Source organism: Oratosquilla oratoria, chromosome 16 (genome assembly GCF_046742065.1).
Source record: "Oratosquilla oratoria isolate Oo_2021 chromosome 16, ASM4674206v1, whole genome shotgun sequence".
In the NCBI taxonomy this organism is placed as follows: Eukaryota; Metazoa; Arthropoda; class Malacostraca; order Stomatopoda; family Squillidae; genus Oratosquilla; species Oratosquilla oratoria.
Window position 1 is genome coordinate 59236259 of NC_134792.1, and position 25752 is coordinate 59262010.

Consider the following 25752-nt stretch of genomic DNA (forward strand, 5'->3'; position numbering starts at 1 on the left):
CTTTGGATTGGTAAACCTGGTTGCGACTGCACCAAGTAATCTAACCAAACCTACAATGCTGATATGAGTGACACTCACTCCTGTCAGATTACCCAGTATTGTTGAAATAAGTAAAAAAACAAGTAAATAAGTATGAATGAATAAATAAATAAAGTAAAGTAACACACACACACCCTACCAATTTTGAGTAACCTCCTGGATTGCTATTATTGTTATAATTATTATTTATTTATTTTTTCACTCAAATAGGTGGACTGATAGATATAAGAAAAACAAAAATGGAAAAACTGGGGTTTTATATACATCTGCTTTTGTATCGTATTTATTCTGTTTCATTTAATTTCAGTACTGCCTGAGTTGCCCCTGCCTTCACCATCAACTAGTAGCAGCTCTAGATCCCTTCTCTTCCATCCACGTGTGGCTGAGGAGGCCCAGCGTCTCCTCACATGCCAAGACGACACACTCCTTACTCAACTCGCCCAGTCTTTAGCCCACACATCAGCACAGCACATGTATGTAACTCAGTCATGAAGTGTAAGTTGTCAGCACATTTAATTGTATGTTATACTGGAATTAATGATTGATATCTCTCACACTACAGCTAATGGCCCCAGTATATTCCAAATATATTAATACTTTTTTATTTACCATGAAATTAAGTGTATGCTTACACCTTCTGCCTTTATTTGGGGGAAAGGTAAAGAAAGGTAGAAACATGTTTCAGTAACAGTTATATTACCAGTAAGGATTCCTTGATTGAAGAGAGTGTTTACTGATGTATAAAATTGGACAATGAGTTTTCCTTTTTATATGCGGTTAGGTGTTGTGTGGAATGTCTGATAAAGGGAGGAACCGTTGTATTGGATTGGCTAGTGAGATAGTTTAATTGTGCTGAATGGAGGGTATGTGCCACAGGACTGGAGAAGTGCACATATAATTCTATTATGGTAAAGAAAAGGGGACAAATGTGAATGTAGCCATTTTAGTCTTTTAGTGTAGTTAGACAGCCATATTGGTGTTGATTGAAAGCATGAGGGCAACAGAAGGAATACTTGAACACTAAATTTAGGAAAGGAAGAACTTACATAAGTGGTTTTAGGTACAGGAGGGGCTGCACAAGGGATGTATAACATCACAATTGTTCAATATGAACATAAAGTGGTATGGAAGGTAAATGTGGGAGTGATGGCTATAGTGGAAGGAAGTAGATGAATCAATTGTTTGTAGATGACAATACTTTTGGCTGGGCCTAAAGCAGAGTTTGGGAGGGCATGTGAAGAGAAAGTGAATGTGGGTTAAAATAAGGTGATGAGATGTACAAAGGGAGAGGGTGGCAATGAATTGGAGTAGAGTTTAAAAAAGAAAAACTGGAGGAAGTGAAGTATTTAGGGTCATATGTAGCAGGGAATAGAGTAGAGGTGGTGGTAAATTATAGAGTAAGAATCAATCAATTTTTACCTTGAGTTTCACTGAATCCATTGCTCCTGGTCTCGCTTGGAGACGACTCATGGCCTTCAGGTATCTGGCAACAGTCCACAAGTTACTTTGGGAAAATATATTGCGTCATCATCTAGAGATTGTTAGTGCAGGATATTGCAGTATGAGGTGTTCCGTGGCCTCTGTATGTTGGTTGCCTCTGTTTCAATGGTAGAAGGTGTCCTGAGCATGACCTTCCCTCAGACCACTTCCCAAAAAATATGACCAACAAACTAGGAAAAATAAAACCTACATACAAGAGAACATGATGTTCAGAAGACGTTTACCCATCCACCAATAGACAAATCTCTGCCCTCTCAGTCAGAAGTCAAAGAAACAGCTGGTGCATGCAACATTATTGCAAAGTGCCTGAAAATTGTAGGCGAGGCTGTGATCTGTGGGTTGCATGTGGTACTGTCTGCTGTCAGGCACTATTCCCTCTATAAAAAGGGTCAGTTTGTCCCGCTCTGGAATGGGAAAGGGGAACAGGACTGCAACAACTACTACTGTATTACACTTGTGAGTGTGCATGGTAAGGTGCTTGCCCATCTGTTGCTGACACAGTTCATATCTGGGAGTTTCTGAGGCCTAAGCAGTGTAGGTTCACACCAGATTAATCAACAATTGTTCAGATCTCATTATTTTGTATTCTTGTGGATTACCAACACTGGTTTCTACAGGGTTTTTTTTTTCTCATGTTGATCTCAAGAAGGCTTTTGACACTGTGCATCATGGAATGTTCTAGGATTTGTGAATCCTTCAGATTCCTGCAAGGATTAGACTTGATATCTGGTATATACTTTGGAACAGAGAGTGCTGTAAAGTATGGAGTAGTGTCCAGCTTCTTTCCTGTTAATTCAGGTGCAAGATCCTATGCCACAGACCAATTCTCCCATTAATTGACAGCATTGGAAAAAAAAGCAGTGGCCATTCTGAAGGCCAGTGAGAAACATGTAAGATCCTACAAAAAAAAGTATGTCTCAAGATATGCAGCAGTGATGGCCACCTTGGATTAAAGATGAATGAATATCTATTCACCAAGGGCTTCTCCCCCTTATAAGGGAAGTAGCCAACTCAAAGTTATGCACCTACTCCCCATTCCACTCCCATCCACCTCTCTTGTTTCCCTCATATTTTAGTTCCATGTGGATGAAGAGTCTCTTGCTGCCTGAGTCGGAAGCAATGCAGCAAGACACAGCACATCCACAGCAGGGCCATTTAACTTACAAGGCAACACCATCTCTTGCCCCATCATGCAAAGAGAAGCCCTTTGGGCTGTGTCAAAATATCCATACACAACCATTCTCCGTTCATCCCCTTTCCCCTGCCTTCTTCCTTGTTCAGCAGACAACTTCCTGCTTAAAGTCTTTTTTACTCCATGCTTTCATCTCATCCATGGTCATCCCCTCAAGGTCACTCTGTCCACCTCTGCTTTCCACACCTCTTTTGCTAATCTTTATTCACTTGTTGTTTCCATGTGTCCAAACCATCCCAATAATCTTTTATCAGCCGTATCTGCCTGCTCCCTTTTGATCTCCGCTTCCTTCCTCACCTCATTTCTCACTCTATCCAACCTTGTAACCCCCTACAATTTTTCTTAGACACTTTATCTCAAATACATTGAAACTTCTCCTCTCACCCTCTTAATTCCAATTAAATTCCAAGCCTCCACCCCATACAGTGTCATAGGCACAATCACCCCTTCATATAATTTTCTCATTGCATCTATTCCCAGATGCCTATTTTTTGTGACACTGTTCAGTCCACAAGACATTTACTTGCCTTTCTCAATGTACAGTTTACTCCACCATATTTCCTGCCACATGCTACCCCAGATACTGAAGACTGTCTACTTCCTTCAGCCTCTCTTGTTTAAGACTCTCATCCAACTTGCTGCTATCCTCTCCCCTTGTACATTTTGTCACCTTTTAACCACATGTACTTTCAATTTTCTTGTATTGCATAATTTCCCAAACCCCATTAGTGCTTTAATCCCTCCTCTGTCCCTGCCACTAGAGCAGTGTCGTCCATAAACAATAGCTGGCTCACTTCCCACTTCTTTCCAGTATCTCAAACCATCTCTAGTCCTCTGCCCATTATCCCATACTACCCCGTCAATGTACACATTCAACACCCATGGTGATATAGCAGCCCTAACACATCCCCACCTTTACCTCAGAGCACTCGCTCTCAATTTCCAATCCTAACACAGGCTGTACTACTATTGTAAAAACTTCTGTCTGCCCTTAACAACTTTCACCCAATTCCATATATCTGCAATACCAATCACAATTCCTTCCTGTCTACTGTGTCAAAAAAATCTCCAAAGCCATAAAGGCCTAAAAAACATCCTTACCATTTACCAAAACCTTCACACAAATTGCCTTACCACAAAACTCTGGTCCATGCATCCACTACCTTTCCTAAACCCACACTGCTACTCACCAATTTCTCTCTGTTTCTTTACTAATCCTCTCAATTAGAACCCTCCCATAAGCCTTTCCAACTACACTCTACCAACTGATCCCTCAAAAACTACTGCATTTACATTTCTTCCCTTTTCCTTTGTAAAACTGAACTATACAGGGACTCTTCCAGCACTCTCCCCTCCCTTAGACACCATTAAACAACCTCGCTAGACAGTCCACTATAATTGTACCTCCCTTTTTCAAATACACATCCAACGCGGGTACCTTACCAGCCTGGAAATTAGAACACGTTCCCAAAGAGCTGCCTTCCAATTTCACTTATGTACCACATACAAACTTGTGGAACTTATGATCCTTGCTTGAATAAATCCAATAGATGATCTGTTGCCACAACATGACCAGGCTGGTTTCCAATAAGGTCATTCCAGAATTGGCAGGGTTGTGAGACTTGCAGTCCATTGAACAAGCCTTTGACAGAAAACGTGTGATAGGTGCTATCTTCTTAGACCTTACTGCTGCTTATGACACAGTGTGGCACCAAGGTCTTCACTTGAAACTCTAGAGAATAATCAGCTCCAGCCATCTAACAGAGTTCAGCATGAAGCTTCTGTACACCAGATCATTTGTACTCTTTACAAGTGATGGTCAACGTAGCCAATTCTACAGACTAAAAAATAGGGTCACCCAGGGGTCGGTGCCTGCACCAACTCTCGATGACAGCTACACCTCAGATTTTCCATCCACTTCAGCCATACAATACATGTATGCTGATGATGTTCCCCTCACTGTGTCTGCAACAGATGTCAAATAGGTAAAAGGAAAACTACTGACAAGGATATCTGCCTTTATTTGAAGAACTGGAGAATGAAAATGTCTGTCGCCAAGACTGTATCTTCACTCATTTGTTTAACAAACCACTTGGCAAACTACCAGCTCAAGGTGCAACTTTGCTCAGAGCACTCCTCAGTTTTTACCCAAATCTCACTGACCTTGGTGTCATACTTGGACCACTGTCCCTATAGTAGCCATCTAACCTTAAGAGCAAGGTCACTGCCAGAGTTCCCCTCATTCACATAGCTAGTACCAACTGGGGTACTTCTTTCAACATCCTCTGATTCTCAGCATTGGCACCTACCTTCTCAGCAGCAGAGTATTCTATTCCAGTATTGATGCAGAGTGCTCATACTCATAGATTTGACGTACCCCATCATGATACAGTGAGACTCGTATCAGGCTGCACTCACTGTATCCCATAGAGTCACCTACTATTCCTTTGTGGGATTTAAAAAAAGCACAGGTTGTAACAAAAAGCCTATTACTCAAACATTGTTTTGCTTGATATTCTCACTAAGAAACAAGCTGCAGCTAGTCAAGTCAAGGAAATTTTTGCACCCATTTATGAAGAACCTGGTAGCAGAAGACTTCAGATCCAGTGGTACCTTAAAGGCTAAAGTCGTATGTAGACACTGTCACCTCATCCTCCAGGCAGCAACTTTCCCAGAAAACCCCGGGTACAGCTAAATAGGCTACACACAGGTGCTGGCCATTTTGCAGCAAACATGGAAAAGATGGGGAATCTCTAACTTGGACCTTTGTCCATGCAGTCAAATGCTTGTGAACATATCCTGAAGGAGTGTAATGTGATAGGACTTCCCTGATCATTAACATATTTACACAGCCCAGAACTACTGACCTACCTCACCAATTCCCAATTTTGACAACTTAAGTTGTTGACATATGAAATAATTATAACCAAAAGTTCTCTTCCCCCTCACGTGGGAGGTAACCCACACCCAACCCACTTCCATCTGTCTCCCATTTGTTTCCTTTTTATCTCAGTTTCTTTTGAGTGGGGGAAGGGGTCAGAAGCAGTGCAACAAGATGCTTATCTACAACAGGGCCAGCTGCTTCATTTATATAGCAACCTTCCTCCTCATCTCTTCTATGTCAATGTATAGGCCATTCACAACCATTCTCCACTCACCCCTGTCCCCTGCCTACTCCCATCCCTGCTCAGCAGACATTCCTCTTTTACTCAAGCCCCTTCACCCCATCCATCTCACTTTACAACAAGTTCACTCCATCCACCTCTGCCTTCCACACACTTTTTGCTAGTCTTTCTTCACTCATTCTTTCCATAAGCCCAAACCACCCAGTATTCTTTTATCAGACCTATTTGCCAGCTCCCTTTCCAGTCTTCCTCTCCTCAACTCATTTCTCTCTCTAACCACCATCATCAGCATCATCAACAACAACAACAACAACAACAACAACAACAATTGGGGCATACTCCAGGAAGAGCATTGCTCGACTCGCATGCCAGTGCCAGTCACCACAGTTTCTCTGAGGAAACTTCCATATGTAGCCACCCTTTCTACTCTTGATGGGGTTGATCAACTTGACCCAGCCATGAATTCTGTGGGTATCCTCTTCATTTCCATCAAGGGTTGTCTCTTGTAGAGACAAATCCTGAGTAGTATCAACATCAGAGAAATGTGCCACATAATTATATACCCATGGTTAATGTTAAAGAATTATGTTGGTAACTGGCCTAGATGGAGTCTCAGTATAATCACTGGTATGATATTAAGTCATTCCAGAGATACCCCATGATTTTCTGAAAGCACTTAGTATCAAAGATGTCAAGATACCTCTTCAAGTTGGCAATCAGTGTCCATGTTTCACAGCCGTACAGCAAGACAGGGAGCACAAGTGACTTGAAATGTTGAATCTTAGTACTTCTGAATAAATATCAACAATGCCATATACTGTGGTTGAGTGAGCCCATATGGAATACTAATCCTTGAAAGAACTTTCTGACATGACCCATTGCTGTTATGCACTATACTACCAAGGTTTGTAAAGCTTTCCAAGACCTCAATATCTACCACATGCATGGGCAGATAGAACTCTGTCATCCAGGAAGCCCCTGAATTCCTAAACCTTGGTCTTGATCCAGGAGACCTCAAGTCCAAATGGTCTTATCTCTCTGCTTAGTGACTCACTGTCTGCAACTAGGACCAACAACTTAACAAGAAGTAGAGCATCATCAACAAAGACAAGGTCAATGACCTTGGTGTTGCCAGTAGATGATGTGCAATGACATTGATTGACAACTCTGTCCAGTTCCCAGTCAATGAAGGGTTGAAAAGCGTTGGGATGAGGAAACCGTTGCTTCTCTCCAGAATTAACAGGAAAGAAGCTAGGCATGCCTCCTCCTTACTTTACAGCAGTATCTGTCCCAGAGTATAAGCCAGATATCAAGTCAATAATCCCTGCAGGAGTCCCATGGATCTGCAGAAGATCCCGGGGTCCCCCACAATGCACCGAGTCAAATGCCTTCTTGAGATCAATTGAAGCTGCTAGAAACCCGTGTTGAAACTCATCAGCACTCCACAAGAATACAAAGCACCAAGATCCAATCATTTGTTGACTTACCAGATGTGAACCCAAAATGTTTAGGCCTCAGAAATTTAAGCAGATGTGAACAAACTCATGTCAGCAACAGGTGGGCAAACATCTTACTGGGGGCACTGAGCAGCATAATACTGCAGTAGTTGTTACAATTGTGCCGGTCCTTTTTGCCCTTCCAAATAGGGATGACCAGACACTTTACAGTCATAGGGAAAGGTACTGGACTGTCAGACAGCAGAGAATATTGTATACATCTCACAGAACATGGCCTCAACTCCAGCTTTCAGCAACTCCACAGTGATGTTGCAGATGCCAGCTGTTTTTCAACCTTTCAACTTGGAGCCTCTGACTTCTGTCAGAGAATGCAGAGATTTGTTTATTGGTGGATAAGCAATCACCACCTGAACATTGTAAGGGGAAGCTGCCTGCTTGGAGGGTCACCCATGAGTAATTACTCCAAAGTACTCAGCAAGGGGGACTTCTACACACCTGACACTAGCTCGCTATCTGCTGTTAGGACTGTGCTCCTATGGGTCACAGATTTGGAGTGGAATTTCTTTAAGGCTCAGTAAGTAGGTCTGAGGTCATTTGCATTAAAATGGCCCACAACATTCTCGGGTTTTCTCTTGACGTACGTCTCCATATCCATCCTCATGAGGGCTCTAGTCTGCCACTTCTGAGACCAGGTCTCCAGTCATTCTGGCAGCACAGTAGAAGTCTTTACTCTCCAGTGTCTCCTGTGATACCACTTCACTCCTTAATCGTGGGCACTCTCCAGTGCTCTCCTTAGTAGCTTTCAGGGTCCTCAAGAATCCCAATTAGACAAATTAGAAATTGTTACTGCATACTCCTGGCACATGCATCATCCCTGAGTTTCTCCAGATAAAACCCAGGTGGGATCTCTGGACTCACCTGGATTTGATATGCAATCTGAGTGTAATGACCACAAGTCTATAATCAGTCCCAAAGAATTCAGCTCTTCAATAAACCTTGCAGTTCTATATGATCATCCAATAAGTACTAACAAATATTTGATCAATTTCCTTAGCCACACCTCTGGCATCACTATACCATGTCCATTGGTGTGGCTCTCATCTCTGGAACCAAGAACTGCCAATCCTCAGCCTTCTGGATTTTGCAAAGTTCTGAAGGAGAAAACTTTTGATGTTCATGGTTCCAGAAGTGTGGGGTTCAATACATACCTGTACTTCAAACCCAGACCTGTTTGTGCCAGTAATCACATTGAAGTTGCCCAAAACAATAAGTTTCTCATGGCAGGCAATGGTCAACTATTAATACAAGTTTGGCATAGAACATCAATGGTCCGTATCAGTAAATCCTCACCAGAAATTCAAGTTTCACTCAGTTCAGCTATGTTTATGTTTTATTTCTTCAGTTTGTGAGCAATAAGTGCTGTACATATGTAGCCAGATTGTAGTGTCTGTAATCTAGTAGAGTCTGGATGCTCCATGTTGCAATTGTGAAAGGAACTCTGGTCTATTAGTGTGTTTAGTGGCAGGTCAACCGCATAAGAGGTGCCTAGATGGTCGTGATGAATCACTCGAGGAGGCTGGAACAACCTGTGTTTATGTCACCATTTCTAGACCTCTCCCTATTCAGGGTGAGCAGTGGGGATCATTGAAGAGAGCTTCTCAGTCATATAGGAAGCTGCCAAAGGAGAACTGTCCTTATTCCTTCTCTCCAGTAACAATCACTCCTATGTTGCCTGCATGCAGGACTTAGACTGAAGACTCCCAGTTGCATCTTCAACCTGTCTCCGTCACCCTAACCAGTTGCCACAGGGCTTGAGTGCCTAAGGTTGATGATGATGAAAATGATGAAGTAAGGGGAACCAAAGCCTCCACAAGTGAATGGGTTTTAGATGGAGGAGGGGTGTGCAGTCCTTTCCTTTACTATCTTGTACTTGGCCACCATCTTCCAGTGACATGATGTGGCTCCAGACAACCTTCTGGTTGCTGAGGTTGCAGGAAACTGCCAGATATCCAGTCTATCAGATGCTGCCTCCAATTGGTCTCCAAACATGGCTTTGTATCGGGCACCTATGGCCTTATGACTTCCTGGACTTGCCCACAAGGAGGCTTGGCAGGGGAATATGAGAGAAGGATATATTTATAGATATATATATATGTATGTATCTGTGTATACATACATACATATACCAAGGCTTTTTCCCCCTTTCAAGGGAGGTAGCCAAAAAGGGAAAGGCATAAAAACACTCCCACCCATTTCATCCCTAGATACACTCCACACCCCTCCCACCCTCCCTCTCATCTGAGCACCTCCTGGATGACGGGTCATCCCTGCACCCTGCCCACCGCCCTGGGTCAGAAGCAGTGTCGCAAGACACAGTACATCCACAGCAAGGCCGCTTCATTTAATCGGCGACCCCCCCTCTCCGTCCCCCTCTGCATATAAGGCGAGGACGGGGAGAAATCCCTTCGGGCTGCGTCAAAATTTACTCACACATACTACCCCGGCCCCCACCCCCCTGCCTATTCCTCCTCATGCAGTCACAACATCATCCATATACAACCATTCTCCACTCACCTCTGTCTTCCGTCCTCTCCCTTCCTTCCTCAACATACATTCCCCTCTTCCCCAAAGCCCCCTTCACCCCATCCATCCACCTCATCCTAGGACGTCCCCTCATGTTCAATCCCTCCACATCTGCCTTCCATACCTCTTTTACTAGTCTTTCTTCACTCATTCTTTCCATGTGTCCAAACCATCCTAATATTCTTTCATCAACCCTATCTCCCAAATCCTTTTTCATGTACATACATATAAGAAGAGAGAGGGGGAAGAGGCCTCATAGAACTTTACCTTCCTTGAGGAGTTGGGTAAGGTTTGTGGTCAGCCAATGTTTACATTCAAGACAGGCAAATGTAGATACACAAACACATATGTAGATTGAGAGGAGCAAGTGCCTTGGAGGATTAAAAATTGTACATACATACATACATATACCAAGGCTTTTTCCCCCTTACTAGGGAGGTAGCCAAAAAGGAAAAGGCATAAAATCATTCCCACCCATTCCATCCCTGAAAACACTCCACACCCCTACACCCTCCCTCCCATCTTAGCACCTCCTAGATGACGGGTCATCCCTGCACCCTGTCCACTGCCCTGGGTCAGAAGCAGTGTCGCAAGACACAGCACATCCACAGCAAGGCTGCTTCATTAAATCGGCGACCCCCCCTCTCCGTCCCCCCATATAAAGGAGAGGACGGGGAGAAATCCCTTCGGGCTGCGTCAAAATTTTGCTCACACACACTACCTCACCCCCCTCATGCATCACAACATCTTCCATATACAACCATTCTCCATTCACCCCTGTCTTCTGTCCTCTCCCGTCCTTCCTCAACAGATATTCCCCTCTTCCCCAAAGCCCCCTTCACCCCATCCATCCATCTCATCCTAGGACGTCCCCTCATGTTCACTCCCTCCACATCTGCCTTCCATACCTCCTTTACTAGTCTTTCTTCACTCATTCTTTCCAGGAATAGAAATTTGGGAATGGATGCTAAGAGGAGACTGTATGAAGGAGTGATTGTGCCAACAGCACTGTATGGAGCAGAAACATGGAACATAAGAGAGGAAGAGAGAAGGAGCTTGAATGTGTTTGAGATGAAGTGTCTGAGAAGTATGATGGGGGTTACTAGGCTAGATAGAGTGAGAAATGAGGAGGTGAGGAGGAGAACAGGGGTGGAAAGGGAGTTGGGAGATAGGGTTGATGAAAGAGTATTAGGAGAGTATTAAAAATTGTAATGAGAAATAAACATTTGGAAATGGATGCAGAGAGGAGATGATATGAAAGGGTGATTTTTACTGACAGCACTACCTGGGGTAGAGACATGGAATTTAAGTGAGGCAGAGAGGAAAAGTTTAACCTCTTCACTCTGGGGCACATCGCATGTCTGGCAGCATTAGCTGCCCGACGTGCGATGTAGCATTATAATAATCGCATAATAAATAAAATCAGTGCTCAATCGTTCGTTCTCTTTCACCCGTGAATTTTGATAACCATAGAAAATATGATAAAGCCAGTTTAGAGAGAATGGAGGTTATGGAGGTACGACTACAATAAATATAATCAAGATGCCGACGTCGGCATCATCGCGTACCCACTTGCTCCTCATGACGCCTACATAGGCGTCACCGTATGGAAGTGGTTAAGTGTGTTTGAGATTAAATATGTGAGAAGTATGGTAGGGGTTACTGGGTTGGATAGAATGAGAAACAAGGTGATGGGAGCAGGGGTGGGAAAGGAGATGGAAGATAGGGTTGATGAGAGAGTATTGGGATGGTTTTGACACACGGAAAGAACAAGTGAAGAAAGATTAGTAAAACAGATGTCAAAGGTAGAGATGGAGAGAATTAATAACCATGTAGTAAGTGCTGAAACTATCAGTTGTTTTAAGAAACGATTAGACAACTTTATGGATGGGGATGACAGGTGGTGATGGATACGGAGTTGCCTAGTGTAGGCCTTATGGTCTCTTGCAGTCTCCTTTATTCTTATGTTCTTATTAAGGGATGACAAAGGATGAAATGGATGCATGGGATGAAAGGGGCTTTGAGGAAGAGGGGTATGTCTGTTGATCAAGGAAGGGAGAAGACAGGAGATTGGGGTGAGTGGAGAATGGCTGTGTATAGATAATACTGTGATGCAAGGGAGTGGGTGGGGGATGGGGGTTAAGGAGTGGTTATGTGTGAATGATATTTTGACAGCACAAAGGCACCCTCCTCCTTTTTTCTCTCTATCTGTGTGTGTGTGTGTCTCTGTCTCTATCTCTGTCACTCAGCATGAGGGGACAGAGGGTGGATCGCCAATTAACCACTTCACTCCGGACTTAAATCTCGTGGGCAGCAGCCAATGCCAGCCGTACGACGTGTCGTAATAATACTCACATCATAAAATATAGTCACCGCTTATATCGATCGTTCTCTCTTTCACCCGCGAATTTTGAAAACCACAGAGAATGGGATTCAGGGCACATTTGGGAGAATGTAAAAACACAGGGGCGACTACAATAAATATAATCAAGACGCCGATATGGCAGCGTCGCGAATCCACTTGCTCCTCATGACGCCTACGTAGGCGGCACCGTATGGAAGGGGTTAAGTGAAGTGGTCTTACTTCTTTACTGAGGATGTGTTGTGTCTCACTGCATTACTTCTGACCCAGGGCAGTGGGCTAGATACCGGGATGACCCGTCATCCATGAGGAACTACTATGAGATGGAGGAAAGGGTGGTGGGTATATGGATGGACACATAGATACTCATATCCATGCTCACATACTAAATGGAAATTCTTGATAAAGATGACTTACTAAAGTGGAACAGAAGAAACAAGAGAACACAAGAAAAAACTTAAGAAGGACAGTTACAGAAGAGATCTGAAAAAGAATAGCTTCCCACATAGAGTGGATATCTGGAACAAACTGAATGAGGAAACTGTGAGTGCTAAAACTATACATGACTTTAAGAACAAACTAGATGAAGAAAGATACAAAAGTTGGTCTCTTCCCGTAAAATACTACTAGGTAAATACACAGAAGAGGGAGAGAGAGGAAAAGGAATGGAAATGGAAAGAGAAGAAGGGAGAAAGAGAGAAAGGGAGAGACATGGAAAGAGAGGGATGTGAAAGAAGAGGGAGAGATAGAGAGGGAGATGGGGAGAGATCCTTGAGAGGGTTGTGGTTAGCTGCCAACCACACTATGCCACACTACCATACTGGCACTCCTTGGCACTCACTCACTTTTGAATTGCTTCATTACTAATGTGCTCCATTTTCTACACTATACATTCACTTGTTCGCTACAGCACACTATAATTATAGAGTTTGTGATACATGCATCACGCATTATCCGGTTTTCCACCCCCTCAGAAAGCATTTACACCAACACAAATCACTCCCTAAGGCAGTCGTACCTCCTCTTGGGGATCGGTGCCACCTGCGTAGAGCCGGTGGCCAGGGCTGGTTGCCGCTGTTTGGCCCCCAACTCTTGGGGTTGGGGGGCGGTCCCATGACGTAGACGCTACGAAAGGACAGAGTCCACCTGGCCAGACTGCGGTGCAGCCACCACCCAGCACTTCTAAGCTACCAGAAGAGGCTGGATGACCACATTGTGAACAGCTGCCCAGGATGTAACACTTCACCCCATACCATACAACACATAATGGAAGACTTCATTATACACAATCATGCACGCAAACAACACAACATACACTCTATAAAGGATTTGTGGGAAAACCCAGTTTTGGCTGTGGCATTCCTTGGGGAGACGGGACTGCTCGGACAGACAGTCTAGGGAACAACAACAACAACAACAACACAAATCACTGGAAATGCAGGAGCACTCAACAACCCATATGTCTCTCACAGGGTCACACCCACCCATATATATATATATATATTTTATATGTATATATATATATATATATGATATGATGTATTCACTCAGCCCTCCATTTAGCAGACCACAATGCAATGGATCCTTAATTTGGCAGACAAAAAAAAAATCCCATCCATTATATAGCCGGACAATGGTCCAATCATCTATTGCTGCATACAGTTGTCTGATCCAAGCCCAGGCCACCATCACCAGGTCTGTTGTGTGTGTTAAAAATAATCAATAATATAATGTTACCATATTTTGAGGCACAGTAAAAGTAACCAATAAATGTATACCATACCAAATTGCCAACAATGGTTATTTGTCTGTCATTTATCGATCTGGTCCATTCTATTTACATTTAGCAGGAACAAACTGGTTCTTGCACACATTTGTTAAATTGAGGGTTGAATGTATACATATATAAAAGAGCCTGGAAACTATGGACACTGAAGCAACAGTCTTTAGTATCTAGGGACAAATTCTGGAGAGTAAAGATTTTGATCAAAATATGAAAATTCCCATAGAAATGTGGCAACACCGAATGCTTTCAGTGCTTCAGTTTTAGTCAATGCCGGCATCCTCATATACCCACTCACTTCTCATGATGCCTATGTAGGCATCATCATATCAAAGGGGTTAATATCTCAGTATTGATGTGGCCACATACTTTAACTTGAAGATATGATCAAATATGGTACAATAGTGGGAGGTAATTGTTGTAACAGAACTGCCTCATAGTTCAGTTTTTTTCAGTAAGATTAAAATGTACCCATATAAAACAATGTTTTTAGTCTTAGCCCTACTACCCAATGTTCAAGATAGGTCCATCCTCAGTCTTTTGTTAGTTCATCTTCCACAATGAGTCCATGCTAATTACTGTCCAGTTCCATCCAGACACCATCCAGTACTCTCCAGAGCCATCCAACCACTGTACAGAGCCATTCTGACACCATCAGATACTGTCAGGACACCAGAGCTCTTAGTACATTGTCCAGACACTGTATGTTATTGTCTCGATGGGGTCATACTGAAGACTGACAAGGACCGACAACATATTTGGACTGACAAGTAATTCAAAATGACTGACAATCAGCATATAAATTAACAAAATGGTTGTTTTTGTGATGTAAATTATTTCTGCTAAATCATGTATGTAGAAATAAGAAGAGAAGTAAGTTTTTCTCTGTCGACAAGCCCTGTCCCGAACTGCTGATGCTTATCATTCAACCAACAATTAACATGTTTGGACCGACAAGTAACTCAAAATGACAGACTAAGAGCATATATAATTTTCACCACAAAAACAAGAATCATGTTAATGTATGTGCTGCTTGTTGGTCATTTTGAGTTATTGTTGGTCCAAATATGTTACTTGTCGGTCTTTAGTTTGACCCTATGTAGATGTTAACATATGATGTCTGGACGATGTCCTGACAGATCTGGACACTATTCTGATGGTACCGAACAGTGTTTGAACAACTCTGTATGGTGTCTGGATGGCTCTGGACAGTTTTGGATGGTATTGGAAGGTGTCTGGACAGTACCAGACGGTAATTAGCATGATTGTCCACAACATATGAAAACAAGGCATCTCGAAGATCACGTCAAGCTACAAGTTGTTGGTAGTGTATCACATCTTGAATCTTGATATTGAAGAAGCCAAATGCACCCATTTCATCTCCACATACTCCACTCCCATTCACCGTCCCTCCCTCCCTCTTTTCTGGGCTCCTCCTGGATGATGGGTCATCCTTGCATCCCGGCCACTGCTTTGGGTCAGAAGCAATGCATCAAGACACAGTACATCCACATTAAGGCCACTTCATGTAATCATCAACACCCCTTCTCTTTCCCCTCGTGCAGAAAAGGAGAAGACAAAGAGAAATCCCATCAGATTATGTCAAAATATCGTTCACTCCTATTCCCTCATCCCCCACCCACTCCCATGCATCACAACATCATCCATACACAACCATTCTCCAATCATCCCTGTCTTCTCCCTTCTTTCCTCAACAGAACCCCCCTCATTCCCAATGCCCCTTTTACCCTGTCCATCCATCTCATTCTTGGTTGCCCCTTCTAGTACACTCCCTCCACCTCAGCCTTCCATGTGTCCAAACCATCCCAATACTCTTTCATCAACCCTATTTCCCAACTCCCTTTCCACCCCCCACTCTCCTCATTACCTCTTTGTTTCTTACTATATCCAGCCTAGTAACCCCAACCATACTTCTCGGTCATTTCATCTCAAACACATTTAAAATCTTCCTCTCATATGTTCCATGTTTCTGCCCCATGCAGTGTTGTCGGCACAATTACTTTCATACAATCTCCTCTTAGCATCCATGACCAAATGGCTTTTTCTCATTACACTTTTTAATCCCCCAAAGCATTTTCTTTCTTCTCTCAATCTACATTCTGTCTCCACCTCCACTCCTCCCTTTCCTGCCACAATTGCCTCAAGTATTTAAAGTTATCCACTTCATTCAGTCTTCCTCCTTGATACTTGCTTCCTATTTGCTGCCATCCTCTCCCCTTGTACATCTACCTTACTTTTATCCACATTTATCTTCAACTTCCTTCTTCCAAACACCTTCCCAAACTCTGTCACCAACTTTCTTAATACCTCCTCTGATCCTGCTACAAGTGCAGTGTCATCAGCAAACAATTGGCTTATCTCTTATTTTTCTCCATTTTCTTAAACTATTTCCAATTCCAGTCCCATTATAATTATCATTGCTTTCTCCTCTGGCACAACCCCAGCCATATGAATTGAAGAGCCATGGTGACGTGACACATCCCTGACAAAGTCCCACCTTTACTTCAAACCACTCACTCTCCATTTCTAATACTAACACAGGTTGTACTATTCTTGTAAAAACTCTTGACAGATCTTAACAGCTTTCCTCCCATCCCATATATCTGTAATACCTCCCACAGTGCCTTCCTGTCTACTTGGTCATAATTTTTATTCCAAATACATAAAAACCCTAAAAATATCCTTACCTTTTCCTAAAGCTTTTTCACATATCTGCCTTGCCAAAAAAAAATCTAATCCACATAATCCCTACCTGTCTTAAACCCACACTGTCTTGATGGTAACAATTAGTCCCTCTGATCCTTTCCAAATCCTTTCAATTAAAGCCCTCCGATAGGCCTTCCCAACTACACTCAACAAACAGTTCCCTCTGAAACAACTACACTCACACTTGTCCACTTTTCCCTTGTAATGTGGAACTATACATGCACTCCTCCAGTTCTCCAGCACTTTACCCTCTTTTAAACAAATATTAAACCTCTTCAGCTATCACTATACCTCCCTTTTTTAGACACTCCACATGATACTCGTCTAACCCAGGTGCCTTACATGCTATCATTTAAATTGCCTTCACCTCATCTTTCCTTATTTCTCCTCCATTTTCCTCATCACTGCAACTAGTTTTCCCTCCCTATCCTCCTTCACATTTAACCATACCATACCATCTACCAAAGCTTTTTCCCCCTACATGGGGGATAGCCAAAAAAGAAAAAGGCATAGAAACCAATCCCTTCCATTCCATTTCCCATATATTCCACTCCCCTCCACCCTTCTCCCTCCCTCTTTTCTTGACACCTCCTGGATGATGGGTCATCCCTGCATCCTGTCCACTGCCCTGGGTCAGAAGCAGTGTTGCAAGACACAGCACATCCACAGCAAGGCCGCTTCATAAATTAGGCGACCCCCCTCTCTGTCCCCCCCATGCAGAAAGGGAGAAGACGGGGAGAAATCCCTTCAGGCTGCGTCAGTTTTTTTCTCGTACATACTTCCAGAGTTACATACTTCCAGAGTTAGCGGAAATAAGCTTAAGCTAGCAGAAAATTCCGCTAATTAGGGGGTCGAAAACGACCTCCAATTCAGCGGAAAATTCACTTTAGAGGACTGGACCTTGGCTGAATTAGTTCGTTAAATCGGGGTTCTACTGTATATATATATATATATATATAAATTTCCCATTTTGAAATTACTGATCCTCTACCCAAAATGTCATCTGCTCCAGCTATTCTTATAAAACCCACCTGTGGCACTATCTGTTTTGCAGTGACATAGATTCTGGTCACTCTTTATGTATTATCATGGTGTTTGATAAATAGTGATTGTGTTGAGTGCTGCAGGCTATATGATATTAAGTTTAGAATTATGGAAGTGAAGAAAGAACTACTGAGGGAAATACACAGTTTTCATGAAAGTGGCAGTTGCCAACAAGATTGACGAGTTAAACACCATATGAGGACGGAGCCTTTATTTGTACGACGTTTCGCTTATTACAGCTTTTTCAAGTACAAGTTGAGATACATATGCTTGAGGTTAAATAAGAGGAAAGGAGGGAACGGTGAGAGAAAAGAAGGGGGGGAAGGAGGAGGAGGAGGAGGGGGGGGGATGGAACGCTGGGAAAGGTTGAGAATGCTGGCCCAAACAACCTTTCCCAGTGTTCCATCCCCCCCCACCTTCTCCTCCTCCTCCACCTCCTCCTCCTCCTCCTTCCCCCCCTTCTTTTCTCTCCCCGTTCCCTCCTTTCCCCTTATTTAATCTCAAGCATATGTATCTCAATTTGTACTTGAAAAAGCTGTCATAAGTGAAACGTCGTACAAATAAAGGTTCCGTCCTCATATGGTGTTTAACTCGTCAAATACACAGTTGAGAAGAAAACAGGAGAAAAGAGGCAGTGATAATATATTTGACTTATAGAACTCGGAAAGACAATAGAATAAAGCTTGTGATATCTACCCAGCAACAATGATATTCATGTACAAAACATACACAATGAGCTAAATGATGGGGCTAGATTCTCTTACAATTATACTAAATGGCCCTTTGTAAAGCATGATGCAAAAAGAATGATAAGAGATTTTTTTTTTCTCTCTCTCTCTCTCTCTCTTTAATCTGGCAAATAAGCTTGGAAAAATAAAACCAGGAGAAATTATAAGTGAATATCAAAGAAAATATGTAGAATGAATTTAACAAAATGGAAAACTAAAACAAAACTAGGCAGAAGATAGGGCATGCAGTATAGTAATAAATGCTAAAACCACCTGTCATTTGCTGGAACAGATTGGTATGTTCTTAGCAGTACTTGTAATGAAACTTGAATTTTTATACAGCGTGTAAACAGTCTAAAATAAGGTATCTAACTTGTGTAAACAGTCTAAAATAAGGTATCTAATTTGTGTAAAGAATAGTCTTATCTAGTATTAACAAATCACCATAACCTTTTCACAAGCACACTTGGACCAAGATGAAAGAATGTATTACATTGTTGAAATCATTGTTTATAAAGCTTTTGTGGCATCTAGGAGCCATGGTGTGGAGGTACAGTAGTTTGTGTAGGAGCTCACTGCAAAAATATTGAATGCATCACATATACTTTTTCCTTTTTAATACTAAAAGGCAGCATTGCAGAACCAGCATGCACACAGGTAAGCTCCAATGTGAAAACTTTTTCAGAGATATTTTGGGTCAAATTGACAGCCCAAAACTATGCTGTCTACACATCTTGCCTATTGTCAGATATTTAGTGAGAGACTGCTCTTAAAGACAACGAAAAAACTCTTAATATTGCCGAATAGTGTCTGATTTCCTACAGGATGCTTAGGTTGGTAGAGAACACATGATTTCATCATAATTAATACAAACAGATGGGTCTGTAGGGTGTGTTTTAGGATGCTGATTAGCAGACGACACATATTTTTGTCAAGAAGGCCCTCAAATAATACTATTGAAAAAGATGTTTGTTATAAACATGGTTCTCATGAGAATAAATAACATGGATTTGGAAAAGGCTCATAACAGGGTAGAGCAGAAGGTACTGTGGGAGTTTTTGCGGGTATATAGGATGGGGGGAAAGCTGTTAAGTGCAGTCATGAGTTTTTACGATAGTGGTAGAGCCTGTGATAGAGTTGGTAATGGAGAGAATGAGGGTGTGTCATGTTGCCATGGCTGTTCAATGTGTACATGGATGTGGTGGCATGGGAGGTAAATGTGAAGGTAATTGGTAGGGAGCTGGAGATGGTTAAAGAAAATGAAGAAACTTGGGAGGTGAGCCAGTTGTTGTTTGTGGATGACACTGCACTTGTGGCATGGTCAAAGGGGGATCAAGGGAGTTGGTGATGGAGTTTGGGAAGGTATGTGATAGGAGAAAGTTGAAGGTACAGATGAACCCAGAAAATATGGACTAAAGGTGGGGACTACTGGTCTGTAAAAGCTGTTTCTTCATAGGCTCCATGTGTTGAATGTAGTGTATATAAAGGGTACTTATTACTAACCACTACAGTCAACTCCAATAATATTCATTGTTTTTAGTTATATTGGCATGAATAAATTTATTGTGCTATATTTTATGGTATCTGTAAGTTTTAAAGCATTTGGCTTTATCAATATTGAGTTTATACATGTAATACACTACCAAAAACATGTAGCTTGATGTGAGCTTTGAGGTGTGCATTTTTTTTTTTTTTCTCTCTCTCTCTCTCTTTGTTTTACTTTGATTGTGGATGGTCATATTAATTACTGTCTAGAGCTATCAGAACACCATCAGGTACTGTCAGGACACCATATGTTATCTAGATAGGGTCAAACTAAAGACCAACAAAGACCGACAAGCAGAATTTACATTAATATAATGCTTGTTTTTGTGGTGAAAATGGTTTTTGTTACATAATACATGTAGAAATAAGCAAAGATTTTTTTTTTTTTTTTTTTTATTTCTCTGCTGATAAGCCCTGCCCTTAACCACTGACACTTACCAATTGACTGACAAGTAACATATTTGGATCAACAAGTAACTCAAAATGACTGGCAAGCAGCATATAAATTAACATAATGCTTGTTTTTATGGTGAAAATTATGTATGCTACTTGTTCATTCCAAGTTACTGGTTGGTCCAAATATGTTGTTGGTCACAACTGGTAAGCGTTGATGGTTCAGGACAGTGCCTGTTGGCAGAGTTGAAAAAAAAAAAAAAAAAAAAATCTATACATATGATATAGCAGAAATAATTTTCACCACAAAAACAAGCATAATGTTAATTCATATGCTGCTTGTCAGTCATTTTGAGTTACTTGTCGGTCCTAATATGTTGTCCTTGTTGGTCTTTAGTATAACCTTATCTAGATAGTAACATATGGTGTCCTGATAGTACCAAAGAATGTTGAGTAGTAGGACTAGGAAATAATATTTTGTCTTAAATGAATAAATTGTAATCTTATTGAAAAAAATTAGTTCTGAGCAGTTCTGTTACTATGATTGACTCCAATCACATTTTACTTTTAATTTTTTATTTAATTTATTTATTATTATTATTTTTTTTTTTTTTTTTTTTTTTTTACATATTTTTTACTATATTTTATCATATCTGTAAGTTTGAAAGCATTTGGCCACATTAATATTGAGATATTAAGATTTCTGATATGCCTGGGATATGATGACTGAACATGAGCTACACGGCAGTTCATGGCATCAAGAAAGTCTCATGGAGTTGTCAGTAGTGTATCACATCTTGATTATCTCAATATGGATACAGTCAAATGATTTGAAAATTACAGAAATTATAAACTATGGTACAAATAATTCATACCAATGTTAAAAAAAAAAAAAAAAAAAACAATATAATCAGAGTTGTTGGTTAGTATAACTGAAAATAAACACATAATCATACAACCATACCCTAAATCTTGGTGCAGTATTGATATATAATGTTGTTATTTAAAAGAACATTCAGTAATGTAGCCCTGAGTGCATATATGAGTGTGGGACAGACTAACAACTGAAGCATTGAAAGCATCCATATTGCCACATTTCCACATGAATTTTCATATTTCGGACAAAATCTTTATTCTCCAGAATTTGTCCATAGTTACTGAAACCCATTGCTTCAGTGTCCATAGTTTCCATGTTCTATAAATGTGGGTAAAAGATGCTGAGATTTACAAGGAGAGAGGAGATGGCAGAGAGTTAAGTAAGTCATAAAGGAGAGAGGCTGGAGGAAGTGGATATTTTTAGGCATTTGGGGTTGCATGTAGCAGGAAAGGACTGTTGGAGGTAAATTATAGATTGAGAGAAAAATGTAAATGCCTTGGGGCATGAGAAATAGGCATTTGGCAATGGATGCAAAGAGGAAATTATATGAAGGGGTGATTGTGCTGACACCACTGTATGGGACAGAGACTTGGAATTTAAAAGAGGCAGAGAGGAAAAGTTTAAATGTGGTTGAGATGAAGGTTCCAAGAAGTGTGATGGAGGTTACAAGGTTGGATAGTATGAGAAAAGAAGTGAATAGGAGAGCAGCAGTGGAAAAGGAGATGGCAGATATGGACTGATGAAAGTATTGGGATGGATTGGACACATGGAGAGAATGAGTGAAGAAAGATTAGTAAAAGAGGTGTGGAAGGCAGAGGTGGAGGGAGTGAATTTGAGGGGACAACTGAGGATGAGATGGATGGAGGGGGTGAAGGGGACACTGAACAAAAGGGGAATGTCTGTTGAGCAGGGAAAGGAGAAGGCAGGAGATACGGATGTGTGGAGAATGGCTGTGTATAGATGATACTGTGATGTAAGGAAGGGAGGGCAAAGGGGGATGCGGGTCAGTAGGGAGTGGTTATGTGTGAATGATATTTTGACACAGTTTGAAGTGAGTTCTCTCCATTCTTTCTGTTTCTGCATGAGGGGACAAGGGGGGTGCTACATTGCTTCAGACTTGGGGCAGTGGGCAGGAAACAAGGATGGCCCATCAACCATGAAGAGTTAAAATGAGAGGGAGGAAAGGTGGTGGATGGGAGTGGGATATATGCCTTTTGACTTGACTGCCTCCCTTGTTAAGGGGGGAAAAAGCCCTTTGTATATAAATAACAAAGAGAAAATGGAAAGTTGTACCTGGGATTGGTGGTTACTGTTGAACCCAATAGTGGAAAATGAATTTCATTGCTAGAAAATGTAAAATATTGAATTGTTCAGTGAGAAAAGCATTTACAAAGGTAAAAGAGAAAGGTATGGGATTATTATTTGGAGGTGTAGACATCTGAAGCAAGATATTGTGGACACTGCTTCCCCACCTCTATTTCTATAAATGAAGTTAAAAAAAATAATAATAATTACTTCAAAGAATTTAATTATCTTGTATCTATTGCAGAGAGCTGAAGGAACAGTATGCTGGCAGTGATTCTGTTTTGGATCTCAAGAGTGCTCCTCCTCTGCTGCAGGGAATTCTATGCAAGAAACCTTGTGTATTTCAGGGACCCAAAGGTAATTGTAAATAGCTTGTGTTTTTCCTGATCAAATGTAACTTGTTTATCCATGTACCTGTGTTTTCTATTGTGATTTCTAATTATAGAAGGTTCTGAGGGCCTGTCCATGGTGAAGGATGAGGATGAAAAAACAGTGAACCACAACACAGTTCCCCCGAAGGCTTCTCCTCATCTCAATAACATTTCAGTGATTCGTAAGGGACCAGCCAGTGTTTCAGATAGTGGCCCTCAGGTATCAGTCAAGAGTGAACCTGTTAGCAATACACACACCAATGATTCAAAGGATAAGACAACTCTTAAGGAAGAAGGTAATGACATGGACACATAAGTGAAGCTTAGGAGATGTGATATTTCATCTTTACCCTTTTCCCTCACATTTGTTTATTAAAAGAGTAATTTGTTGCTGAGGGTACAGTAGCACTTTGATCTTGCTAAGATTTTGTTATGATAACAGGTCAAGACAAAATGCGTACTCTGAGTAATGGCACACAATTGATGGCCAGTTCTCACTACAAACACACCAAACCAGCACCAGGTAGGCTCTTAAGGCAAAGAGCCCATCCATGTCTTGGATGCATGGCATATGATTGTTTCCAATGCATGAATGATTTGCTGTAGTCAGTGTTCTTTCAGAGGTTTCCAAATGAAAAAATGCATCATGCTTGATGAACTTGTAAGACAAAAATATTAGTAGGAATAAATATCTATTGATACTGAATTTAAATATTAAAAATTATATTTATTAAAATATTTATTTATTTATTTTTAGAACATGGTATTATAAAGAATAATAAACACATCACATAGTAGTTTTTGATAGAATGATGAATTTTATCTTTCATGTCATGAAAACTACAATGTAATGGATGATCAAATGATTTTAAAGTCAAACACGTGTGTGTGTGTGCGCGCGTGTGAATATGTATATGTCTGTATGTGTATATATAAGTATAAGTAAGAGTGACCACTGGGAAAGAAAAACTAAACATACCAAAGAGCTTTTGTATATTACATCTTCAGTGCAAAGTACGAAGATGTAATATTCTAAAGTGCTTTTCTTCATTTGCTTTCTCTTTCCCAGTAGTCTGAATACATGTTATCAATATTTCTTATTAGCATATATATAAATGTGTGTGTGTGTATAATATGTATATATATGTGTGTTTTTATATATATACATATGTGTGTGTATATATATACATGTGTGTGTGTATATATATACATGTGTGTGTGTATATATATACATGTGTGTGTGTATATATGTGTGTGTGTGTGCATGTGTGTATATATATATATATTATATATATATATATACATGTGTGTGTATATATATGTGTGTGTGTGTGCATGTGTGTATATATATGTATATATATATATGTATATATATATATATGTATATATATATATATATATAATATATATATATAATATATGTGAATATATATGTATATGTATGTGTGTATATATATATATATATATATATATATATATATATATATATATATATATATACAGTAGCCGCGAAAAGTTTGGGCGCAAAATTATAGGCGCCCCAACTTTCCCCTAAACTCAAAACATGCGAAAAATACAACTTTCCACAAACTTTTCGCTATTTTTCAATGCTAGCGTTTGTACCCGTATTTAGCTGAGACTACACACTATTTGGCAACTCTGTTTAGGCGCACTCGATGTCACATGGAGTCAATTTCTAAACATATCTCACGGAGAGTAGTCTTTTTTTTTGCGGTGGTCTCTGTTTTTGTGCCTTGATATCTCCGTAATGGGAAGTGGTAAAGAGCTGGAAAGAGACACAGTTGTTACAATCATAACCCTCTATAAGGAGGGTTATAAGTGTAAAGATATTGCTACTCGTGTGGGAATTGGAGTGCGTCAAGTGCAAAAGTGGACCAAGAAATTTCGAGACGAAGGAAGTGACATCATTCGTACTCCAAAGCATCGCTCTGGTCGGCCAAGGAAGATATCAAATCGTACTTCTACGGTTCTAACTGCCTCCTACGGTTATTAGGAGGCAGTTAGAACCGTCGGTACTGAAACTCGTGCCAAACACGCTGCAGCATGTCTTTGGTAACATTCTCCAGTGCAGCAGTGATTCTCTGCTTGAGTTCTTCAACGTTAGCAGGAAGAGGGGGGACATAAACGAGTCCTTTCACATATCCCCAGAGGAAAAAATCACACGGTGTCAGGTCAGGTGATCGTGATGGCCATTTCAGCAGCAAATTGTCTTCCTCACCACCATGCCTGATCCATCTCTTTGGCAGATTCTCATTGAGATAGGCCCGTACAGTGAGCTTCCAGTGAGGTGGAGCCCCGTCCTGTTGAAAAATGAAGCTTTCATGTTCATTTTCAATGAGCTGATCAAATAGCCAGTTCTGAAGCCTTTGCAGATAAACATCCCCGTTCACATTTCCTTCAAAGAAAAACGGTCCATGAATTTGATTCTTGGAGATGGCGCAGAACACATTCACTTTTGGTGAGTCCCTCTCGTGCTCAATTGTGGCATGGGGATTTTCTTCGCCCCAAATGCGAACATTATGCTTATTGACTTTGCCATTCGTATGAAACGTGGCTTCATCACTAAAAATTAGACGCTCATCGAACTCGTCTTCTTCAAGTTTCTCTAGCATATCATAGCAGAATTCTTTACGTTTTCGCTTGTCATCTTCCTTTAAAGCCTGAAGGAGCTGCAGCCTGTAGGGTTTCATTTGCAATCGT

At 41.1% G+C, this 25752-nt stretch overlaps 1 protein-coding gene across 3 annotated transcripts in view; it reads left to right on the forward strand.

The window, feature by feature from the left end:
* Positions 1-346: 346 nt before the first annotated feature.
* Positions 347-25752, forward strand: part of LOC143034049 (nipped-B-like protein A) — a gene marked incomplete at its 5' end in the record, with an annotated part of 196110 nt that continues 170704 nt past the window's right edge. The window contains 4 exon segments of one of the 3 annotated variants that reach the window (XM_076199933.1): positions 347-512; positions 22905-23017; positions 23106-23327; positions 23474-23554. In XM_076199933.1, the coding sequence (XP_076056048.1) occupies positions 347-512; positions 22905-23017; positions 23106-23327; positions 23474-23554 (582 nt within the window). 3 annotated transcript variants of the gene reach the window in all.